This window comes from Bidens hawaiensis, unplaced genomic scaffold (genome assembly GCF_021521415.1).
Source record: "Bidens hawaiensis isolate Kalapana, Puna unplaced genomic scaffold, B.hawaiensis_p1.1 tig00038075_1, whole genome shotgun sequence".
Classification (NCBI taxonomy): Eukaryota; Viridiplantae; Streptophyta; class Magnoliopsida; order Asterales; family Asteraceae; genus Bidens; species Bidens hawaiensis.
Genome location: NW_027496668.1, coordinates 40,547 through 59,957, shown reverse-complemented (window position 1 = coordinate 59,957; position 19,411 = coordinate 40,547). Strand labels below are relative to the sequence as shown.

The window sequence follows — 19,411 nt, the reverse complement described above, 5'->3', positions numbered from 1 at the left end:
AACAAAGGGTTCCAGCAGAATCAAAAAATAACAAAACTGCTTCCCCAAAGAGGACAAGCAAAGAAGCCGGCAATAATCCAACTGCCACAAAAACAGCCAGCGGCAGCAATATTGCAGCTCAAACTTTCACTTTCGAGAACTAGCCGCGGTGACAAGAAACTTCCGGCAAGATTCACTCATTGGCGAAGGTGGATTTGGGAGAGTTTACAAGGGAAAACTTCCTAAAACCGGACAGGTGAATATGCAAAGTTATAAGTTAACAAAGATAGGTTCTGAAACGACACGTAAATAATCAAATTTTGTGCCATGTCTATCCTATTTTAAAACATGTCGTGTTAACCTGTTTAATTAAACATGTTGGCAGGTTTAAAATTAGAATAAAAATTTACATATCATTCTAACCCATTTATTACAACCACTTTACAACTAGATTACAACCCGTCAGCCTGTTTCCAACCCATTTAATCCGTTTAGATAAGGGTTACACGAGTCACGTTCATGCTACATGATATTAAGTGTGTATACGTTAGAGCTGATGTTTTTATATAAATAAATATGCGGGGCATCAATTCAATCCCTTAACTCGACACGATTTTCACCTCAACTAAAAAGGAGTTCTTGTCAAAAAAGATAAAATCCAGTACGTTAACACCTTTAAAAAAATAAGGGTCATTTAAGTTTTCAACACATATGGAAAATAAGTTGATTTGATTGTATTTTATTGGTAACATGTTACATTAAAAGTTCAACAAAACAAAAACAATTTAAATGTCTACCAAATACTTTGATGTGTATTAGTGGATGTTAATTATGAGATAAAATTAAATTGTTTTTCTTTCAGTTGGTGGCTGTGAAGCAACTAGATCGAAATGGGTTGCAAGGAAACCGTGAATTCCTAGTCGAAGTTTTGATGTTGAGCCTTCTTCATCACCCGAATCTGGTGAGTTTAATAGGGTACTGCGCAGACGGTGATCAAAGACTTCTTGTATACGAGTATATGTCCGCAGGCTCACTAGAAGACCATCTACTCAGTAACATTTATTTCTACTATATTAATTAAGACTTGCATCATATTTCTATCAAGGTCCAATAAGCCTAGACGGTTCCATTCAGGTTGGTTCAATTTCATTTTTCAATAGTTTGGTTTTGGTTTTAATTTACAGATCTTCCACAAGGGAGAGCACCACTACCTTGGCTCACAAGGATGAAGATTGCATTAGACGCCGCAAAAGGTTTAGAATATTTGCACGATAAGGCTAACCCACCTGTTATATATCGTGACTTGAAATCTTCCAACATCTTACTCGATCAAGATTATAATGTCAAACTCTCGGACTTTGGGCTAGCTAAGCTTGGCCCTGTCGGGGACAAATCACACGTGTCTACAAAAGTAATGGGCACGTACGGATATTGTGCACCCGAGTATCAAAGAACTGGACAATTAACAGTCAAATCTGATGTTTATAGCTTTGGAGTTGTATTTTTGGAGCTCATCACCGGACGGAGAGCCGTCTATACAACAAAGAAAAATAAAGACCAAAATCTAGTCAACTGGGTAATTACCAATTCACCACTTGGTTAATGTTTTCACTTGACCCATTTAGACCGTCCTAAAAGTTTACACTTTGGACTCGTTAAACAACTTATTAGGCCTACTATATTTATATGTGTTTTATAGCTCTATTTGATGTTATTTTTTTTTTATTAAACAGGCAACCCCAATTTTCAAGAACCCACAAAGGTTCATTGAACTAGCTGATCCACTATTAAAAGGAGACTGCCCAGAAAAAGGTTTGAGCCAAGCAATAGCGGTTGCAGTAATGTGTCTAAACGAGGATGCATCGGTTCGACCATTCATCAGCGACGTGGTTACTGCTCTTACTTTCCTTGGAGATGGAGCCGACACGATAGAGTTAACTGATTCACCAACCGAACCATCACCATCCCAATCTTTCTCTTATAGAAATAAGCAGAACAAAGCATGTGTTAGTGAACATCGAGAACGAGAAGTGGCAGAAGCCAAGGAATGGGGTACGAATGCAAGGACCGGTGCTACGTCGAAATCCACACATTAAGTTATTTGTTTCCCGAGTTAAGCGAGGAATTGCTTGATTACAATGTGATATATTCAAGTTTGTATTGAACTTGGAAGTGGGTATCAAGAACAACGAAACACACGCCCACCGAATGGTCACTGTTTGCTTGAAGAGAATCAAAGATTTTTTTATTAATCAACTCACGAAAAAGAAATTGAGTTACAATATAAACAGAAACAAACTGATGGTTTATATAGACCCGTACATAGCAATCCTAACCAAACTCAACTAGGACTTTAAATTAAAATAAACTAAATGAAAACAATTAAAGATAAATTCAAACACTCTTAAAAGATAAACCAAATATTTTAGTTATTATCTTTTTATTTGAATCTTGATCTCCTCCTACCACTCCAACGAGATCAAACCGTACCACTCTTGAACGCCAAGCAAATATTGTTTACATTATACAGTTAAATGATGAAAGAATTTTCTAGATTTTTTACAACAAAAGAACCGAACCCAAACATAAATATACGTACTTGCATATCTTTTTGTCATACAGTCATTCTCACCATTATATTATTTCACCACATTCCAAATGTGTCTACTTGCATTATGGGACTGTTACGTATCTAGACCTTTATCTATACCAAATCTCAAAACTTCCCGAATTTGTGATTCTAGTTCTATGTTCATAAAGGACCACAAACACCCACTTTCATAATTTTAGCATACAATTAGTTCTAACGACATTTATTAGTTTCCATCAAATGTGATTTAGCTAGAGGATTTAGCCTAAGCTCTTATGATAATGGAATTGCCCCAAATTCAGGAGGATATGGCTTGAAAAGTTACAAACTAATGATATTCCAAACTTAAAATCACAAAGGAGGTATGGTTATATGAAATGAGAGTGGATTTTGACTCTAGTTTCGTGTTTCTAGATGAAATTTTCCTTGGTTTCTTCCTTTTTGATCAATGAACATACACAAAAGGCATACTCTTTTTGTTAGTAAACATGGCTTCTAGAGAAGTTGACTAGATGTTAAAACAAGTTTAAGTGATGTTTAAATCAGGGGCGGACCACCCTTGTGGTACGGGGTCGGGCGTCCCCTGTGAAAGTTTCTTTTAGCAATAAATGTAAAAAATTTCTGAACGACCCCTGTGAGTATATAGTGATTGTCAACTAAGAAAATTTCCAACCGTTGTGAGAAAATTTCATGAGTCCACCACTGGTTCAAGACTTTAAGTGGTCTCCCCCAACTATGAATTAAAAAATTTTAGCAATAGAAAATAATTGTTTTGACAATCAAGTATCATATACAAACTTAACTGATTGTTTGTTATGTCATTTTATCTTGTTCATTGTTCTATACATGGAAGAATACATAACGACATACCATGAGGATTATTTATTATCACAAATAAAAAATTAAAAACCTTACATAATCGAAATTTTGAGATGTTACGCAAAACCTCTTTGGAAAACCTAGTTTAGAAGTTGAAACAATGGCTCGCTTATGTCCTACGTATTATCAAATATTATTTGATATATTTATTATATTAGAATTGTGTTTGAGTTATAATTCTAGATAGATTAATATTGGGTTTCCTTGTCGGTTATGTATTAGTCACCCTATATAAAGAGGGGTTGTTTAATGAGAAGGTCAAGGAAACATATCATAAAATGCTTTTATGGTATCACAGCCTAAACCTTAATAGTTTTTAAACCTATCCTTAAAACATCCTTCTCCATTCGTTTTTTTTATCCTTTTCTTTCCCATGGCTGGTGACAATGCTTCCTCATCGGCTACGGTCGAAAATAAATCTCTACATCCAGTTTACTCTGTCACAAATATACAAAACAAAATACGCACGCTCGATGGAACAGCGGTCACATACTCATCATGGGTTAAATTATTTACCCTTCATGCTAAAGGATACAAGGTCCTGCAACACATCGACGATACTCCACCTCATCAACTTCTTCCACCGCGCCGGCCAACTTTACACCCAATGATGGACCTGTACGTGACTGGCACTTAAGCTTGTGATTTCGCGTAGCACAAGATGATGTTCAACAATAGGCGTTGGCATAGGCGTGTAGGTATTTTTTAACATACCATTATGTTCCAAGCTAGACAATTAGACATAACCATGTAATAGAAATATTAGGCATTGTAAAGTTAGGTTATCGTACATTCGTACTCTACATTTATGGTGGCTTTAAAGTTTAAACCACATATTTCCACCATGAACGTGGTGTAGGACATGTCAAATGGGTTTCCATTATACGTTGGTCCACCATAGATTAATGGTAAACATATTGTTAGTTTTATGTTGCTTTTTGGCATATAAATAGCCTTTTGGGCCTCATGTGCTCCTATGGCTCTCAACTCACATGTACCATATAATCAATTTAATACCAGGAAGATAAGTAAGTATATTCAATTATGAAAATGGTTGATCTACCGAGTCAAAATGCACAATACTATCATAATATAAAATGGCAATACCTAGTTAACCCCTGTGCCACAAGACTTCCATTCGATATCAAGTCCGCAACCTTTGTTGGTCTATATATCACTTGGGACATAAGTTCTTACAATTAATATAGAGCTTTCGACTATTGACTGGGCTTTAAGAAAGCAAATCGTCGTACATGGGTAGAGCTTTATATCAATATTTAACTTACTAGCTTAAAAGGCTTAAAATTCCAATATAGGATACATGTTTAATACATATGCTACAAATTAGTATGCTGCACACTTAATTAAGCATATAAGCTTATTTATATGAACACAAAAATGCAAAATAAGGAAATGTATGTACACAAGTCGAAAGTATAATATTTTAGGTGTATACATCATCTTGCATGTGAAGTTTAAGGTTGAAACATACCTATAGGTTATAGAAGTATTATCGATCATTCAAAATCAACAAATATACCAAGTTATCATTTCGGGTTAGTGAGTCAAAATCACCGCTTTCGTCAAACAATCAACAAATACACCAAGTTGTCATTTCGGGTCAATGAGTCAAAATGACCGCTTCCTTCAAAATTTACTATTACACATTGAAATTTTATCCATTTCATTCTAAAAAGTCGATTATTTATTTATTTGAATAGCTAAATGTTGTATACTATAAAAATTGAACCCTTGACCTCCTATTTCATACTAAAACCATTTTACCACCCCCACCAAAATGGGTATGACAAAAGTTGGTTTAAATTAATTTAACTAGTAATAAATGTACGTATTTATAAAACTTTATGAAAAAGACATGCTATTGTCAATTTTGATCAAATCGTACCTACAGGCAATAAACCACGTACCTATATGTTGGCTAGGCTATATACTCAAAATTAGGTGTGACATACAAGACTTCAAACGTGATTTTAACATGACACAAAAAAAAATTCAAGTTTTGGATCGACTGACGCGGCAAGTTTAACTAGATAGGTCAAAACGAACACGACTTGTGTAATAAATGGGTCCAACACATGCACAACCAATATAATAAAATATAATAAGTAGGTTAACATGTCAACCCGTTTATGGGTTTTAAAAAAGTTCATATTTATATCTCCTCTAACAATTAACTTTTAAAAGTGAAAATTATCTTTTCTTTTAAATGATTCTGGCTTTCTACTTCCAACATTTTATTAGATTAGTGCTAAATATATAAAACTCAAGTTTCTACTTACGAGTGTGAGATAAAGAAATAAAAACAATTAATTAAACCACACCAATTACCAAAAAAAATGAGTCGGAGTAATTGATTGTATGTATCAGTTGCTACAAACTAACTAGTTATTGCTCATATTCACAAACAAACATTAAACGGGTCGACATGAAACACAATACGATTTTAAAAGGTTGACGGTTGACACGGCATGATCAAATATATGTGTCAGTCAGGTTAGGGTTAAATACTATAAACCCATCAATCGGAAACCATCAACCCACCATGATTAGTTGTTTGATGTTTTTAAACTATTGAACAATAGTCATGTGGTTATTCTAAGGAAAAGTCAAGTGGAGTTAAAAACCCATATCAAGCTTCCTAACATTACAAAATAAGCTTATACAAGATGGGGGTTCACTGATCCAATATTCGAAATCCCCAAACTTCACATTCCTTCTTAGTTGTCATGAAAACACACACTTGAGCTCACTCTCTCCCTTTGATCAAGAACAGATCAAGTTAAAGCAGATAAGAAGGCCTAAGAAGGTTAGAACTCATTAATAACAGTTTTTAATCCCTAATCTAACATTTTATGTCATTATTCTGAATAAAAGCATGTCAAAATATAGTAAATGAAATATCGGTCTATATTTGTAAAGTTAAATATTTTCGAGGATCTACGTTATAATTTTTATAAGACATTATGTACAAGTCGATATCATGTGAAAGTTGAGGTAACTTTATATATTACTACTTAATATAATATTCGCGTAATCATTTATGGTGACCCCTAGTGAATAGTAAAAGAGGGGATGGAGTTGATTGAGATGTCAATGTGACCACAACATAACATTCTTTGAAATATTACATTCATAGACGAATATGATGCTGTTGCTTTGAGTGTGAGTTGTTAACATTCGTGATAGAGATATTACTTGGTGTTCACATCAAATGCCAATTAAGAGTTGTGCATTGTAGGGTAGTAATTAATACTGTAACTAGCTTTATACGAGTCTTATTTCTTGGAAAAATGGGCCGATCCAATTAATTAACGCGGTCGACCGAATTATGATAAATAAGAGTTACATCGTTGGTAAAGAAGTAAAATCTATTTAACTGATTTAGTTGGTAATTGCGAACGATATGCGAAACGGATCATAGTTACATATGACCGTTAACGGGTTTATATTACTAATACTCGTTATTAATATTAAAATATATTGCTTATTATAATTAATAAACTTAGTGGGTATTAAACGAGAGACGGGTGTATGGACCGGTTAAGACAGGTACATAAACCGATGAGTTCCTACATACAACCATGTTGGTCGCTTGTCCAGCATGTGTGTGCATGTCTGTCACTAGGCAAACATGCATGCACCTCCATATAATATACACACTATATATATAAGGTGAAGGGTGTGAAGAAGAGTGTGACTTTTTTCCTAACTCTTGCACACAACTCTTTCAACTACCCGCAACCGTCGGCCACCGCTGCAACCGTCGACCTTCACCACGCTGCCGTTGGACACCCTTGTCCCACCACTGGTCCAGCTGACAATCCCCACCTGCGTTTCATTGGTTCATTTAAACTAGCATATGTTCGTTGAATCTCGATGTCTCAACCGGATAATCATTAACCGAGGTATATCTTTCTCATCAGTAATTAAATTACCTTACAACTGCGCTCATGTCATATGCAATTGTGATCTAGTCAGGTTACAATTCGTGTTGATTACTAATTTATTTTTCCACTACATTTATATTAATTAATCCGTTTAATTAATTAACTATTATCAAACCGGGTTTTTGATAATAAAATTTGAACTAATCATCATTAAGACCCTACATCATTTGCATTTTATTTAGTATCATCATCAATATATACAACGTGCTTATTCAATAAATTAAAAATGATTTCATTTTATTTTTCAATTTTCTAATACCATGAAATTTACATACTTCAACACTTTATAATGATAATGAAGATATGTATGTAACTAATTGTATTTTAATTTGTTGTAGCCGTTAAAAACTTAAACTAAAAAAACCCCTCAAATGGTAAGAAAAATAAATGCACTAGGAAATCTCAATAATACCTTTTAACTAATAAACGGGTATATTCGAGATTTCCATTCCAGTGGGGTGGTCATTCTCATCTGGAAAGTGATGGATGACCCGGAGCACCCGGGTTCGAATCCAGATTCCTCCCGGTTTTATCATAGTATCCAGATTTCGGTTTGGTTAACCTGACCGTCGTGCCTTTATGCGGGTTGAGGCTATCGGATTTTCCCGGGGAACGCCCAAGCCAAACTCGGACGTCAGCGTGGATCCGGTTAAGACAATATAGTCTGGCCTGAGTGGGGTGGAGGGGCTCCTCTTAGAGGAGATGTGACATCCTGTTATAGAGAAAGTCACCGTTTCAAAAAAAATAAATAAACGGGTATATTCTATACACACGATTATTATCATTACCCGATAAATAATTACTTAACAAATATATGATAGATATGAGATATTAAACACAATCCTACAATAAAATCACTATGACTTAAATTATCAGTCCCAAACATATAAAAAACAATAATTATAAATAATCGACCTATCCTTGCACGATACAAATAAAAAACAATATAAAATGATAATGACAGCTCACACTAAGTTTAGCCTTCGTCATCCCCACCTCATCTTCCACATTCACCTCTCCCCCGTCTTTCCTCTCGTGACCCTGGCCCACACTCATTCAATCTCATTTCCAAACCTCACTCCGAACCTCCCTTCCTTTTTACCAAACCTCACTCCGAACCTCCTTTCCGCTTTCCGAACCACGCCTCAAGGCTTCGTCGTCCTTCACCGTTTTATTATTATTTCTTTATAACTTGTATAATAATAATAATATTATCTCATGTCATGTCATGTCATGTGGAACCTCTGTTGCTGTTGTTAGTTTGTTACACTTCACTTTGATCTGAACGAGTAGTTGAACTATTTGCTTAAATTCTATTCAGTTTGAAGCTCAATCGGTTAACTGGATCTTGATCGGTGAGTTTTGTGATGAGTTTTGATTGGATTATGAACGAATTGAAGCTGTTTTTCCGTCAATTTTGTTCGTTTTTGTTGAATTTGTTTGATATTAGTTGTTGATCCTGGATTTTGATTGATTTTGCATGAATTGAAGCTGTTTGACTTCAATTGAGTTCGGATTTTGGAGTAATCAGTAGCGGTTGATGACGTAAGCAGAAAATTCAGTAGATAGAGCTGTTGTTATATTATGTAGCTTTGAATGTGAATGTTCGTTTTTGTTGAACTCGTTTAATATTAGTTGTTTAATTCTGAATCTAGGTTTTGAATCGTGCGAGTGGATTTAGAACGGTTCATTTGTGTTGAATTTTTTTTATAATCAGAGATTGAAGTTAAATTTCGCATTAATTGCGTTCGAACTGTTCGATAAGGTCAGTGAAGTTAGTTGATCGTTTTTTGGTTAATGTTTTACACTCAGCTTTTGAATCAAGCTAGCTAATAGTGGTTGTTGATTATGAATTTAGGTCTTGAGTTAACGATTGTCAATGCTGGATTTATTGTGATGTACTTCTGGTATGATACAACTGCTGTTTTGATGAGTGATGACTTTTGTTATTATTGTTATCAAATTTGTAATTTACCGTTCTAGAATTGATTTTTAACCTTTTTTTTTAATTTGTAGAAGTTATTGAAAAAAATAGTTAATATTGATCTTAATTTCGTTCGAGAATTCTGAACCAAACATGGCGCAGAGCAGCTGGGAAGCTGATAAAATGTAAGCAATCTTCATCTTCTTCCATCTTTTTTTTTCTGTTCTAGTTGTTATTCATTAATGGAGTATTATTATACTGTTTAAAAGATTTACTTGTGAATTTATATGTGTTTAACTGTTTTATCAGTTTTTTTAAGCTTATTTGGTTGATCAGTACATCAAAAGATTATTCAAGCTATTCAATCACCTAATCTCCTCTTCATTTACAATTAAAATTTCTCAATTCAACTCCCAAGGGTCTGATCTCTGAGAACCATAATTTATTGCAGGGACCATCATTATGGCTACAGTACATGGTGTAAATTGATTTTCTCTGTATAGTAGCCTGTAGCAATTTTTAATGTGATAGTCCTTGATTGCTTTAAAATGTCTTCTATCATGCCTAATAATCTTTCCTGGTCAGGGTTTTAAGTTCAATTCTGATATTGGAAATTTAAATTTAATAATTCATGGCCTAGAATTTGGCATTTTTGTTTTTGTATTATTTATCTTAGAAAAATTTCATACCACAATTTCCTTCTTTAAATTATTTGAATATAGTTATCAAACTTTATGCAAAGAAGTTATTAAACTTTATTCCATTTGCACTCAAAAGCCTAAGGTGGGAATTTTCTGCATTTAGTAATTATCTTTTTTGGGTTCAATTCTGATCTTGGAAATTCAAATCTAATAATTCATGACCTATAATTTGGCATATATGTTTTTTTGTTATATATCTTATAAAATTTTTATGCCACAATTTCCTTCTTTAAAATACTTGAATATGGTTATCAAACTTTATGCTGTTAAAAAAATGGTTATTAAACTTTATTCCATTTGACACTCAAAAGCCTAAAGTGGAAATTTTCTGCATTTAGTAATTATCTTTTTTGTAGAGACAGAGAGAGTACTTGTATGATTGTTATTGCAGCTTCTAAGTTCTAACTATTACTTTAATTGTAAATGACTTAAGTAATATTTAGGGAGATAAACATAATTTAGATAGCATTCATGTAAACGGGTTTTTTTTTAGAACGTCTTGATGGATATTAATTCTTTGTTCACGTGTGGTTGTTCTTGGATGGTTTAATTTTAATCTTGAATTTTGCTAGGTTGGATGTTTACATCCATGACTATTTGTTGAAACGTAAATTGCACGAATCAGCAAAAGCTTTCATGACTGAAGGCAAGGTTGCTACCGATCCTGTAGGTATGTTGTAATGGTTCCATTGATTGGCGTATTTTAAACTGATTCCATGTGTGTTAATCTTGGAATATGAATATTTATTTAATACATGCACTAAGAATGCAGTGAACATCAACATCCGTTAAGTTAATAGTTGAATATCTTGATTTTGATTAACGTGCAGCTATTGATGCTCCGGGTGGATTTCTGTTTGAATGGTGGTCTGTTTTCTGGGATATTTTTATTGCAAGAACTAACGAGAAACATTCTGAGGCCGCTGTAGCTTACATAGAGGTTTTTTAGCATGCTTCACCTTATATGTGTCATGTGTGTGTTTGTATTTCTGTTTTTCATTCCCTTACTTTTAATACAAATAACAGACACAACAAATGAAAGTAAAGGAACAGCAGCAACAGCTTCAAATGCAGCAGATGCATCTCATACAACAACGAAATGCTCAAATGCAAAGAAGTAATCCTAATCATCCTCCAATTGGTGGGCCCGTTAATCCTATAAATACTAATGAAATGATGGGAAAACCATCACCGAGCACACACGGTATGAAAATGTATGAAGAACCGATGAAGCCTGCTCATTCTATGGATTCAGAAACATCTCCAGCTCTTCTTGATGCTAGCAGGATGGCCCTTCTTAAATCAGCCACTAATCATCAAGGGTATATCACATCACCTATTAAAAGTTTGGTTGAATTATCAATTATAAATTCTTTTGGTATTTGTACTTTATCCAGACAGTTAATGCAAGGAACTTCTTCAAACATGTCTACAAGTTTGCAGCAGATTCAAGGGAGGCCTCAGTTGAACGCGGTAAATCTTGACATGTTTCATTTTTTTTTCTCATGTAGATTAATGTAAACCTTTCTTTTGTTCATGCTTGGGCTCACAAAATTGTGTAAATTTTAGGAAGTTAAACAAGAAGTTAACATGGGCAATGCACCGAAATCCTTGCCCACTGATCCTTCATCAATTTATGGGCAGGCTATTTTGCAGTCAAAGTCTGGATTGGGTACTACTGGTAACCTTTCCACTAATCTTGTTTAGTAGATTAATTAGCTTGGAAATAAGTGCTCTTAAAGTGATTAAGAAAATGATTTATACAGGATTAAACCAAGGGGTTACTGGTCTACCGTTGAAGGGTTGGCCTCTAACAGTAAGTATTTCATAGTCTTTGTTTTTTAATTTTGTGTAGTATTCTTTTTTGTATTTGACGTGTGATGGTGGAATACAATGCAGGGAATTGACCAACTACGCCCGGGTTTAGGTTTGCAAGTACATAAACCCAACATGCAAAACCCAAACCAATTTTACTTAGCATCACAACAACAACAGGTATTGGCGCAGGCACAAGCCCAAGCCCAAGGCAACCTTGGAACATCACCAAATTATGGATTTGTAGGTGGATTACCAAGGGGTAATTTAATTATGAAAGATGGTCAAGCCACAAGAAACGAGGCATCTGTAGGTTCCCCTGGGCAAATGACGTCACCCAAGGTTAAGATTTTATTTTATTTTGGGGTATTCTCCCTTTCCATGTGTCACATGGGGGCAAAAACTTGCCATTGTACCATAAAGGGGGTGGTCGCCTATTGGAATGGTGGCCTTCTGAGCCCCATCTTGCTTTGTAAGGCAGGTTGTCCAGTCACCAGTGGTCAGTTGGAGCTTAGGAGAGGTCGTCATTCCAATTAGTGACCTTTATGTTTTCATGTCAGCTCAATCAGTGTAACGTGCTCCTATAAAAAACAGAAAAAGAAAAATGGGAGGGCGCTATTCCAACCGGCTGCCACTCAGTGTGATGTCAAATACTCAAATCACAGTGACTGGTCGCCCATTGGAACAGCGACCTCTCTATTTATTCTTTTCTGTTCTTAATAGTAGCACGTGACACTGATTGAGCTGGCATGAAAACATGAGGTCATTAATTGGAATGACGTCATCTCCCAACCTCATGCTGACCACCAGCCTAACATAGCTAGATGTGGTTGAAGAGGTCGCCTTTCCAAATAGAGATCACCCCTTTTATGTTACAATGACAAGTTTTCGCCCCCTTGTGATGCATGGTATGGGAGGATAATCACCAAATAAAAAGAATTTCCAAGGTTAAATGTGTCTTATTAGGGTCGATAGGCTTTTCATTACTTGAATTAGAATATATTTATCTCTTACGGGCCAAATGGGTAGATAATAAATAGCTAAAAGTGATTTAAGTCTCTCAAGGTGTATTTTTAATGTGCTGCATGCTTTATTAAAAAATTTTGATTATTTTCGTAATAATATATCAATACAATATTCCGGAAAGTGATCCAGATCAACTGATTTGACCCGTTCAAATATACCCATTTTGCCACCTCTATTATAAGTGTTCACATGATCTTCCAAAATTCAAGATGTCATTTCTATCGTCTTAACTATTTCTGAAGCAATAAAATCTTAGTTTTAAATTTTTAACCATAAATGTTTCTAACAGATGAAGTTGCCACAGATGCAACAGTCTTCTTCACAACAACAGGACCAGTTGCAGCAACAGCAACTCCAGCTGCAACAGCAACAGGTAGTTCCTATTGTCAGTTCTTGGATGATTAATTAATTGTTTAATTCTTACAATGCTTTCGATTCATTAAATTGTTGTTGGTTTTTTTCAATATTGGAGCAGAACAATAGAAAAAGAAAACAGCATTCTTCATCTGGGCCAGCTAACAGTACAGGTACAGGGAATACAGTGGGCCCATCAGTACCAAGTTCTCCAGCATCAACTCATACACCTGGCGACGGTGTAACCACATCTAGTAGCATGCAGCATGTGAACAACGTGCAGAAAAGTATGATGATGTATGGTGCAGATGGAACAGGTGGGCTTGCTTCATCAACAAATCAGCTGGTAAGCCCATTTCATTTTCTGCATATAGGTTATAATCTTATTATATGATTGCAATTACTATAGGATAAAATTTGCATTTGATTGCATTTGTACATAGTATATATGTATTCTCAAACTTTTTCTTCATAGTGCAGGATGACATTGAGCACTTTGGTGATATTGGTGCATTGGATGATAATGTGGAATCTTTTCTACATCAAGATGCAGGAGATTATAACACGTTAAAACAGACGATTGCTGAGCCCAAAACCGGGGCTTCCAAGGGTACTTAATGATATCATTTTGTTTACAAAATGAACAACCATTTCTGCACTCGTATTATCTAACTCCTATCCTACAGGTTTTTCTTTTGGGGAAGTTGGATGTATACGTACAAGAAATAAGGTTACATGCTGCCACTTTTCTTCAGATGGGAAGTTGCTAGCTAGTGCAGGCCATGACAAAAAGGTAAGAAATTAAGATTTAGGATTTGCGGTTTCATCACTTTTAACGCGTTTATTTTAATGTTAATTGGTCAAATGGGCAAAGTTATTAACTAAAATGGAAATGCGTTTAACGTAACCCGTTACATAAATCAATTCCTTATAAGTTATGTTCCTTGTTCCCTCTAATTGTTTTATTAAAGAAAATTATACCGTTGTAATTTTACATGGATAAATCCTGTGGTTTGGCCGTATTGCAACTTTAGCCCCACGTTTCAAAATATAACAACTTTAGACCAACTGTTTTCAGTTTCACAAACGTAACAACGTTGGTCCCTAATATGGATGGAAATTTATTTTTTCGCCAAGTGCGTGTGAAATGACCAAACTATACCTAAATATTAATAATTAATAATAAAAAATAAAAACCTAAAATAAAAAATAAAAAATATATATTCTTAAAGAGGTGGTATCCACCAACACGCAAACCCACTAACATTAAGTGTGTATATATAAGCACTTAGCTTTTGTTTTTTTGATATTCCAAGGGTAATTGGTCATTTTTAAAAGTTATAACGAAAAAAAACTTAACCTCTGTAAATTTCAGGGACCAACGATGTTACGTTCGTGCAAACAGTTGGTCTAAATTTGTTATTATTTGAAACCTAGGGACTAAAGTTGCAATATGGCCAAACCACATGGACAATCCATGTAATTAATTCTATTATTTATTGTGTATAAATTTGAAAGAGAGACAACCGGATCCAACAAGGTCTTCGAGTCAACCGGACCCAACTCAACCTGTTTTGACATGTCTAAAAGATTTCTTTCTTCTGCCCTGAATTTTCAGATGTCAGTAGCTTAAGTTTGTCCCAGTCTTTTGTGTTTTATTGTTTAATTATTTGTTCACCGCATCTGACTTTTTGTAATTTATTATAAATCAAGCATCAAGGCAGTTAAATATTTATTGTTCTGTGTTAGGCTGTTTTGTGGAACATGGATACTCTGACCACTGAGAGCACTCCTGAAGAACATCAATACGTAATAACTGATGTTCGATTTAGACCAAATTCAACTCAGCTGGCAACTGCTTCCTTTGATAAGTCTGTACGGATATGGGATGCTGCTAATGTAAGCTTTCTTTTCTAGCTTATCTAATATGCAGTGTACATTTGATGATGTGTTTAAATAGTATCTGTTGGCCTCTGTGATGCATTACATTTTGAATATAATGTTGCAGCCGAGCTATTGTTTGCATGCACATACGGGCCATAAAGCACATGTTATGTCCTTAGATTTTCATCCAAAGAAGAATGATCTTTTCTGCTTCTGTGATAGTGACACCGAAATTCGGTACTGGAATCTCAACCCGTTCGTCTGTACTCGCATCTCTAAGGTTGGTCTGCATTGCATATAACTGATCTTTTGTGAATTGTGATTGCGTTGTTAAATTCTGGAGGTTGATTATAATGGGTCAAGTTGGGTTGACCTGTATCAGCTGCTAAAAGCTATTTGATACTATACCAGACATAAATCGGACACAGACTGTTCTACTAATTGAAATAGTATATATGAACGCCGTTTAAAGTTTGAAAAGAATATTTATATACCCCAGTTCGGTTAAGGTTCGATAGTGGACCAAACGCGATTGTTAAAAGGGAAAACTACCAAAATAGTCATCTTGAACACAATTTTGCAAAATAGGCATTGAATTTTAGCATTTATAAACATATTTAAAAATTTATTACTATTCACTAAAGGTTCACCGCCAAAGTTTTTGTTAATTATATGTATATTTATGGAAAAATAAATACAATTTGCGAGATGCTAAATGTCAATTCCTATTTTTGCAAATTGTTGTGTCAAAATGCCAATATTCGTGATTCTTCCTTACTAAATATATCCCAATTGAGACTCGGTTTTATAAAAAGTGTGGAACAAGAACAATATAGGGTTTTGGTACTTGTTCAGTTATTTTGTTTTTGGATTAATACACACACAAACATTTGTGTGTGTGTATTGCGTGTGTATTAGAGAGGGTTAGAGTATAAGGTGATTCTAATGATAAGTGTAAAAGTCATTAATGCATCATCTGTTTGTGTCGCATGTGCATCAATGCATGTAATAAGGTGTTGCATCACTTTTATATATTGATGCAACACGTATATACATTTTTGCATTGTTGTACCATTGCATCATTTTTTGTGGTGCCTTAGTTTTTATAACCGTGGTGAGCGTTTACGCAAACCTGCCCAAAAAGTTTGTGAATCATTACATGTATCGAGCTTCCTTTCTTCCACTCAAAATCTTTATGCATCAAATCACTTTTTATTGAAAATTACTTTTTATTGCATCGTGGTCCTCTCTCCACACGCACACACATTGTAGAACTCATAGGATGAAGATGAAAGTATGATTTATAATTTAGATTTCAAGTGATTATATGGTGATAAACGTTTATAAATGTGTCAAATTGATTATAGTATTTGGCTAATATTTTCTCCTGAAAAACATAGTTCCCTTTCAAAAAGTTTCTTCTGACTGCGTTCATTCAACGTTAAATAGATAGTTGCAGTGATGAACGTTATAATCTAATATAGCATTGTTGTTTTTCTCTCTTTGTAAAGAAAGTTTTTTGAGACATCAAAATTACAATTTGGCCAACTTTTTAGCCACATTCAACTCATTTGACTAGTTATCTTTTAGTTTATTTCCGTTAGAGTTAACACAAATCTAATCAACAACCCATACACATGTGGTGGGTTAAAATTACCACCTTTTTTACATTCCTATTCCCAGATCATTTTTTCATATCTCAGCACCATTCTTTTTGGTAAGTGCAGCAACCTGGCAATGCACAAGTGAGGTTCCAGCCAGTAACCGGACATTTACTGGCAGCCGCATCAGATAAAACTGTCTCCATCTTTGATGTTGAAACCGACAGACAAACACATTCCTTCCAGGTATCAATTAATAATTTTTTTGTTATAGATGGTAATTATATAAACGAGTTCATTTACATTTTCTTTACTCGGTTATCAGGCGCATTCAGGAGTGGTTAACTACGTGTGCTGGGACATGAACGGTGAATATCTGGCCACTGTTAGTGAGGAATCTGTGAAAGTGTGGTCATTGGCTTCTAGGGAGTGCATTCATGAGCTCACTTCAAATGGAAACCAGTTCCATTCTTGCGTTTTCCATCCAAGTTATTCTACTCTTTTGGTTATTGGTGGAACTCGGGTAAGTAATTCTTTGTTGTGTTGCATTTATTATTATTCTTTTCAATGCGTCCTTTCGTCCATCTTTTTTAAGAATCCGATGCTATTCTTTTAAAATTCCTAACGCTTGAGAATGTATTCAAAGAGTCAGTGCAAAGTTAGCAGCTTGGGTGAAGGTCAAAATGGACCGGGGTTGGTTTGGCCTGCCTTAACATTTTTTTACTTTATAAATAAATATTGCATATTTTTGTAAATATAAATAATTTTTTTTGAATTAATGTTAATAATAATAATAATAATAATAATAAATTGGAAAAGTGAATTACTTAACCAAACAAGGAAATAATTAAACTATAAAAAAATATATCTGTGTTAAATAAATAAATTGATTAGTTCATTATCAAAGTTGTAATATAATTATAAAATAAAAAGAATAAAAGAAAAGAGTGTAAAAGATGGTTAAACGATACAATGTATTACAATTTACAACTTTTTAACTAAGGACATTTTTTTTGTAATTATTGAAGTTAAAGGGCACAACCTATATGCTTAATACAGTTAAACGACACAAAGTGTAACTTACTCTTATTTAATATTTATAAAACTATAAGAAAAGCAAAAATGTCAGTGGATCAACCCTACCTTGTCCATTCTGTTCTAAAAAGAAAGAATATGTTTTGACGCATTATTCTATTAGCACGACCCAAATTGTCCTGTTTTTTTACATAAGCAGTCAACATGATCATCTCTAAAGTATAAATCACTCAAGTGCGCCAATTCTTTCAAATCAGGTTTTCTTATAATATATTTTACCTTCTTGGAAGAACGAGTATTTTTGACATTTCGCCCCTGATCAAACGATTGCTTAAAACCCTTCATTTTTTTGCTGACAGTCATTGGAGCTATGGAACATGACCGAGAACAAACGCATGACGGTTCAAGCTCACGACACCATAATAGCTTCTTTAGCACAGTCACCGGTCACTGGAATGGTTGCTTCTGCAAGTCACGACAGTTCTGTTAAATTATGGAAATAAATTTAAAGGCGCGATATCCATTATTCATGATGGAGTTATATGTAAGCCTTATATAACAATCTTTACATTTCATCATTAATTTTCCATGTCGACAGATATAGCCGAGTTAGGTATATCATCAAGTGTAGCATGTACATCTTTAGCAACTGTTGTAAAATCTGTAATAATTTACCATCTTGGTTTTGTGAGTTGTTTCATTATATCTAGAAATTATAAACCTGTGATTTAAAGACTGCGGTTTTATACTTGTGTTAAATGTCATTGCAGTGTTATTGTAAAACCTTCTTTCTGACCGCGGACTTAAATTCTGAAACTTTGCCTAATAATGGTTAATTGCACTTTGTCGAAGAAACATACTGTATTTGCGATACCGCATACTACATACCGCTACTGTATTTGCGATATTTTGGGTTTAGTATTATTAGTATATTTGGCACCGATTTGGCTGTATTGCCCGTTATTGTTACCATTTAACATTTAGAGGCGAGCATCGGGTCGAAGTTGGACAAAGCAAATGATCGTAACCAAAATCAAAGACAATAATCATTCATCAACCAAGTCATTCAACAAGATAACTGAAAAAACAATCCCAAGATTCACAGAATTGACAACCGAAGCACAACCTTGATTAAACCTACAATTTTTCTACCCATATACATGCTAACATACATATATTGCACCGATATGTATATGTGTTCAGTGGTTTGAAGTGTGTACATTGGTTTTCTCTTACAAAGTTTACTCACTTTCTCTTATTATTCTCTCTTACAAAAATACTTGCTCTTATACCGGAGGGTGGTTCTAGTGAGACGTTCTATTTTGCAGTTCTTTGAAGTATTTACCTGGGATCTAATAAATATAAATGCATGATGATCAACCAAGTAATTTGTGTTTAACTGAATGCTAATGTTTTTTTTGTATCTTTTGTCATTGCAACAGCTAATAATCCAGTGAAGATTATTTTGTTAATATATGTTTGTCTTGATATTACATTTATATATAATAGAAAAATAAAAACAAATTGTAAAGCTTGATTGTAATCAAAGGGGGCCGGGGCCCTTTCATGTGTAAAAATAAGGTTTTAAATGAAATGCAATAAAGACAATGAGTACATGCTATTTTTATTATAAAAAATTCAATTAGTATAGTTGG

At 34.3% G+C, this 19,411-nt stretch overlaps 2 protein-coding genes across 4 annotated transcripts; both read left to right on the top strand.

Moving 5' to 3' along the window:
* The first annotated feature begins 851 nt into the window (after positions 1 to 851).
* On the top strand, positions 852 to 2,317 carry LOC143589981 (putative serine/threonine-protein kinase PBL26). Its single transcript, XM_077070593.1, has 3 exons — positions 852 to 1,031; positions 1,164 to 1,555; positions 1,713 to 2,317. Exons 1-3 carry the CDS (start codon positions 911 to 913, stop codon positions 2,073 to 2,075), a joined length of 876 nt encoding a protein of 291 aa, XP_076926708.1. The 5' UTR covers positions 852 to 910; the 3' UTR covers positions 2,076 to 2,317.
* Positions 2,318 to 9,087: 6,770 nt separating this feature from the next.
* Positions 9,088 to 18,498, top strand: LOC143589974 (transcriptional corepressor LEUNIG_HOMOLOG-like). Of its 3 annotated transcripts, none has more exons than XM_077070584.1 (19): positions 9,102 to 9,181; positions 9,275 to 9,323; positions 9,433 to 9,525; positions 10,614 to 10,711; positions 10,872 to 10,981; positions 11,068 to 11,363; positions 11,439 to 11,514; positions 11,611 to 11,722; positions 11,808 to 11,857; positions 11,941 to 12,198; positions 13,187 to 13,255; positions 13,358 to 13,582; positions 13,717 to 13,846; positions 13,923 to 14,029; positions 14,986 to 15,135; positions 15,245 to 15,400; positions 16,848 to 16,967; positions 17,047 to 17,244; positions 18,116 to 18,498. In XM_077070584.1, the coding sequence occupies exons 3-19, from the start codon at positions 9,494 to 9,496 to the stop codon at positions 18,257 to 18,259; spliced, it is 2,331 nt and encodes a 776-aa protein (XP_076926699.1). In that variant the 5' UTR covers positions 9,102 to 9,181; positions 9,275 to 9,323; positions 9,433 to 9,493; the 3' UTR covers positions 18,260 to 18,498. The 3 variants fall into 3 exon arrangements, with proteins under 3 accessions (XP_076926700.1, XP_076926699.1, XP_076926698.1); XM_077070583.1 differs by having other exon boundaries at positions 9,108 to 9,181; positions 13,172 to 13,255; positions 18,116 to 18,497; XM_077070585.1 differs by lacking the exons at positions 16,848 to 16,967; positions 17,047 to 17,244; positions 18,116 to 18,498 and adding an exon at positions 16,433 to 16,791 and having other exon boundaries at positions 9,088 to 9,181; positions 13,172 to 13,255; positions 15,245 to 15,431.
* Positions 18,499 to 19,411: the final 913 nt, after the last annotated feature.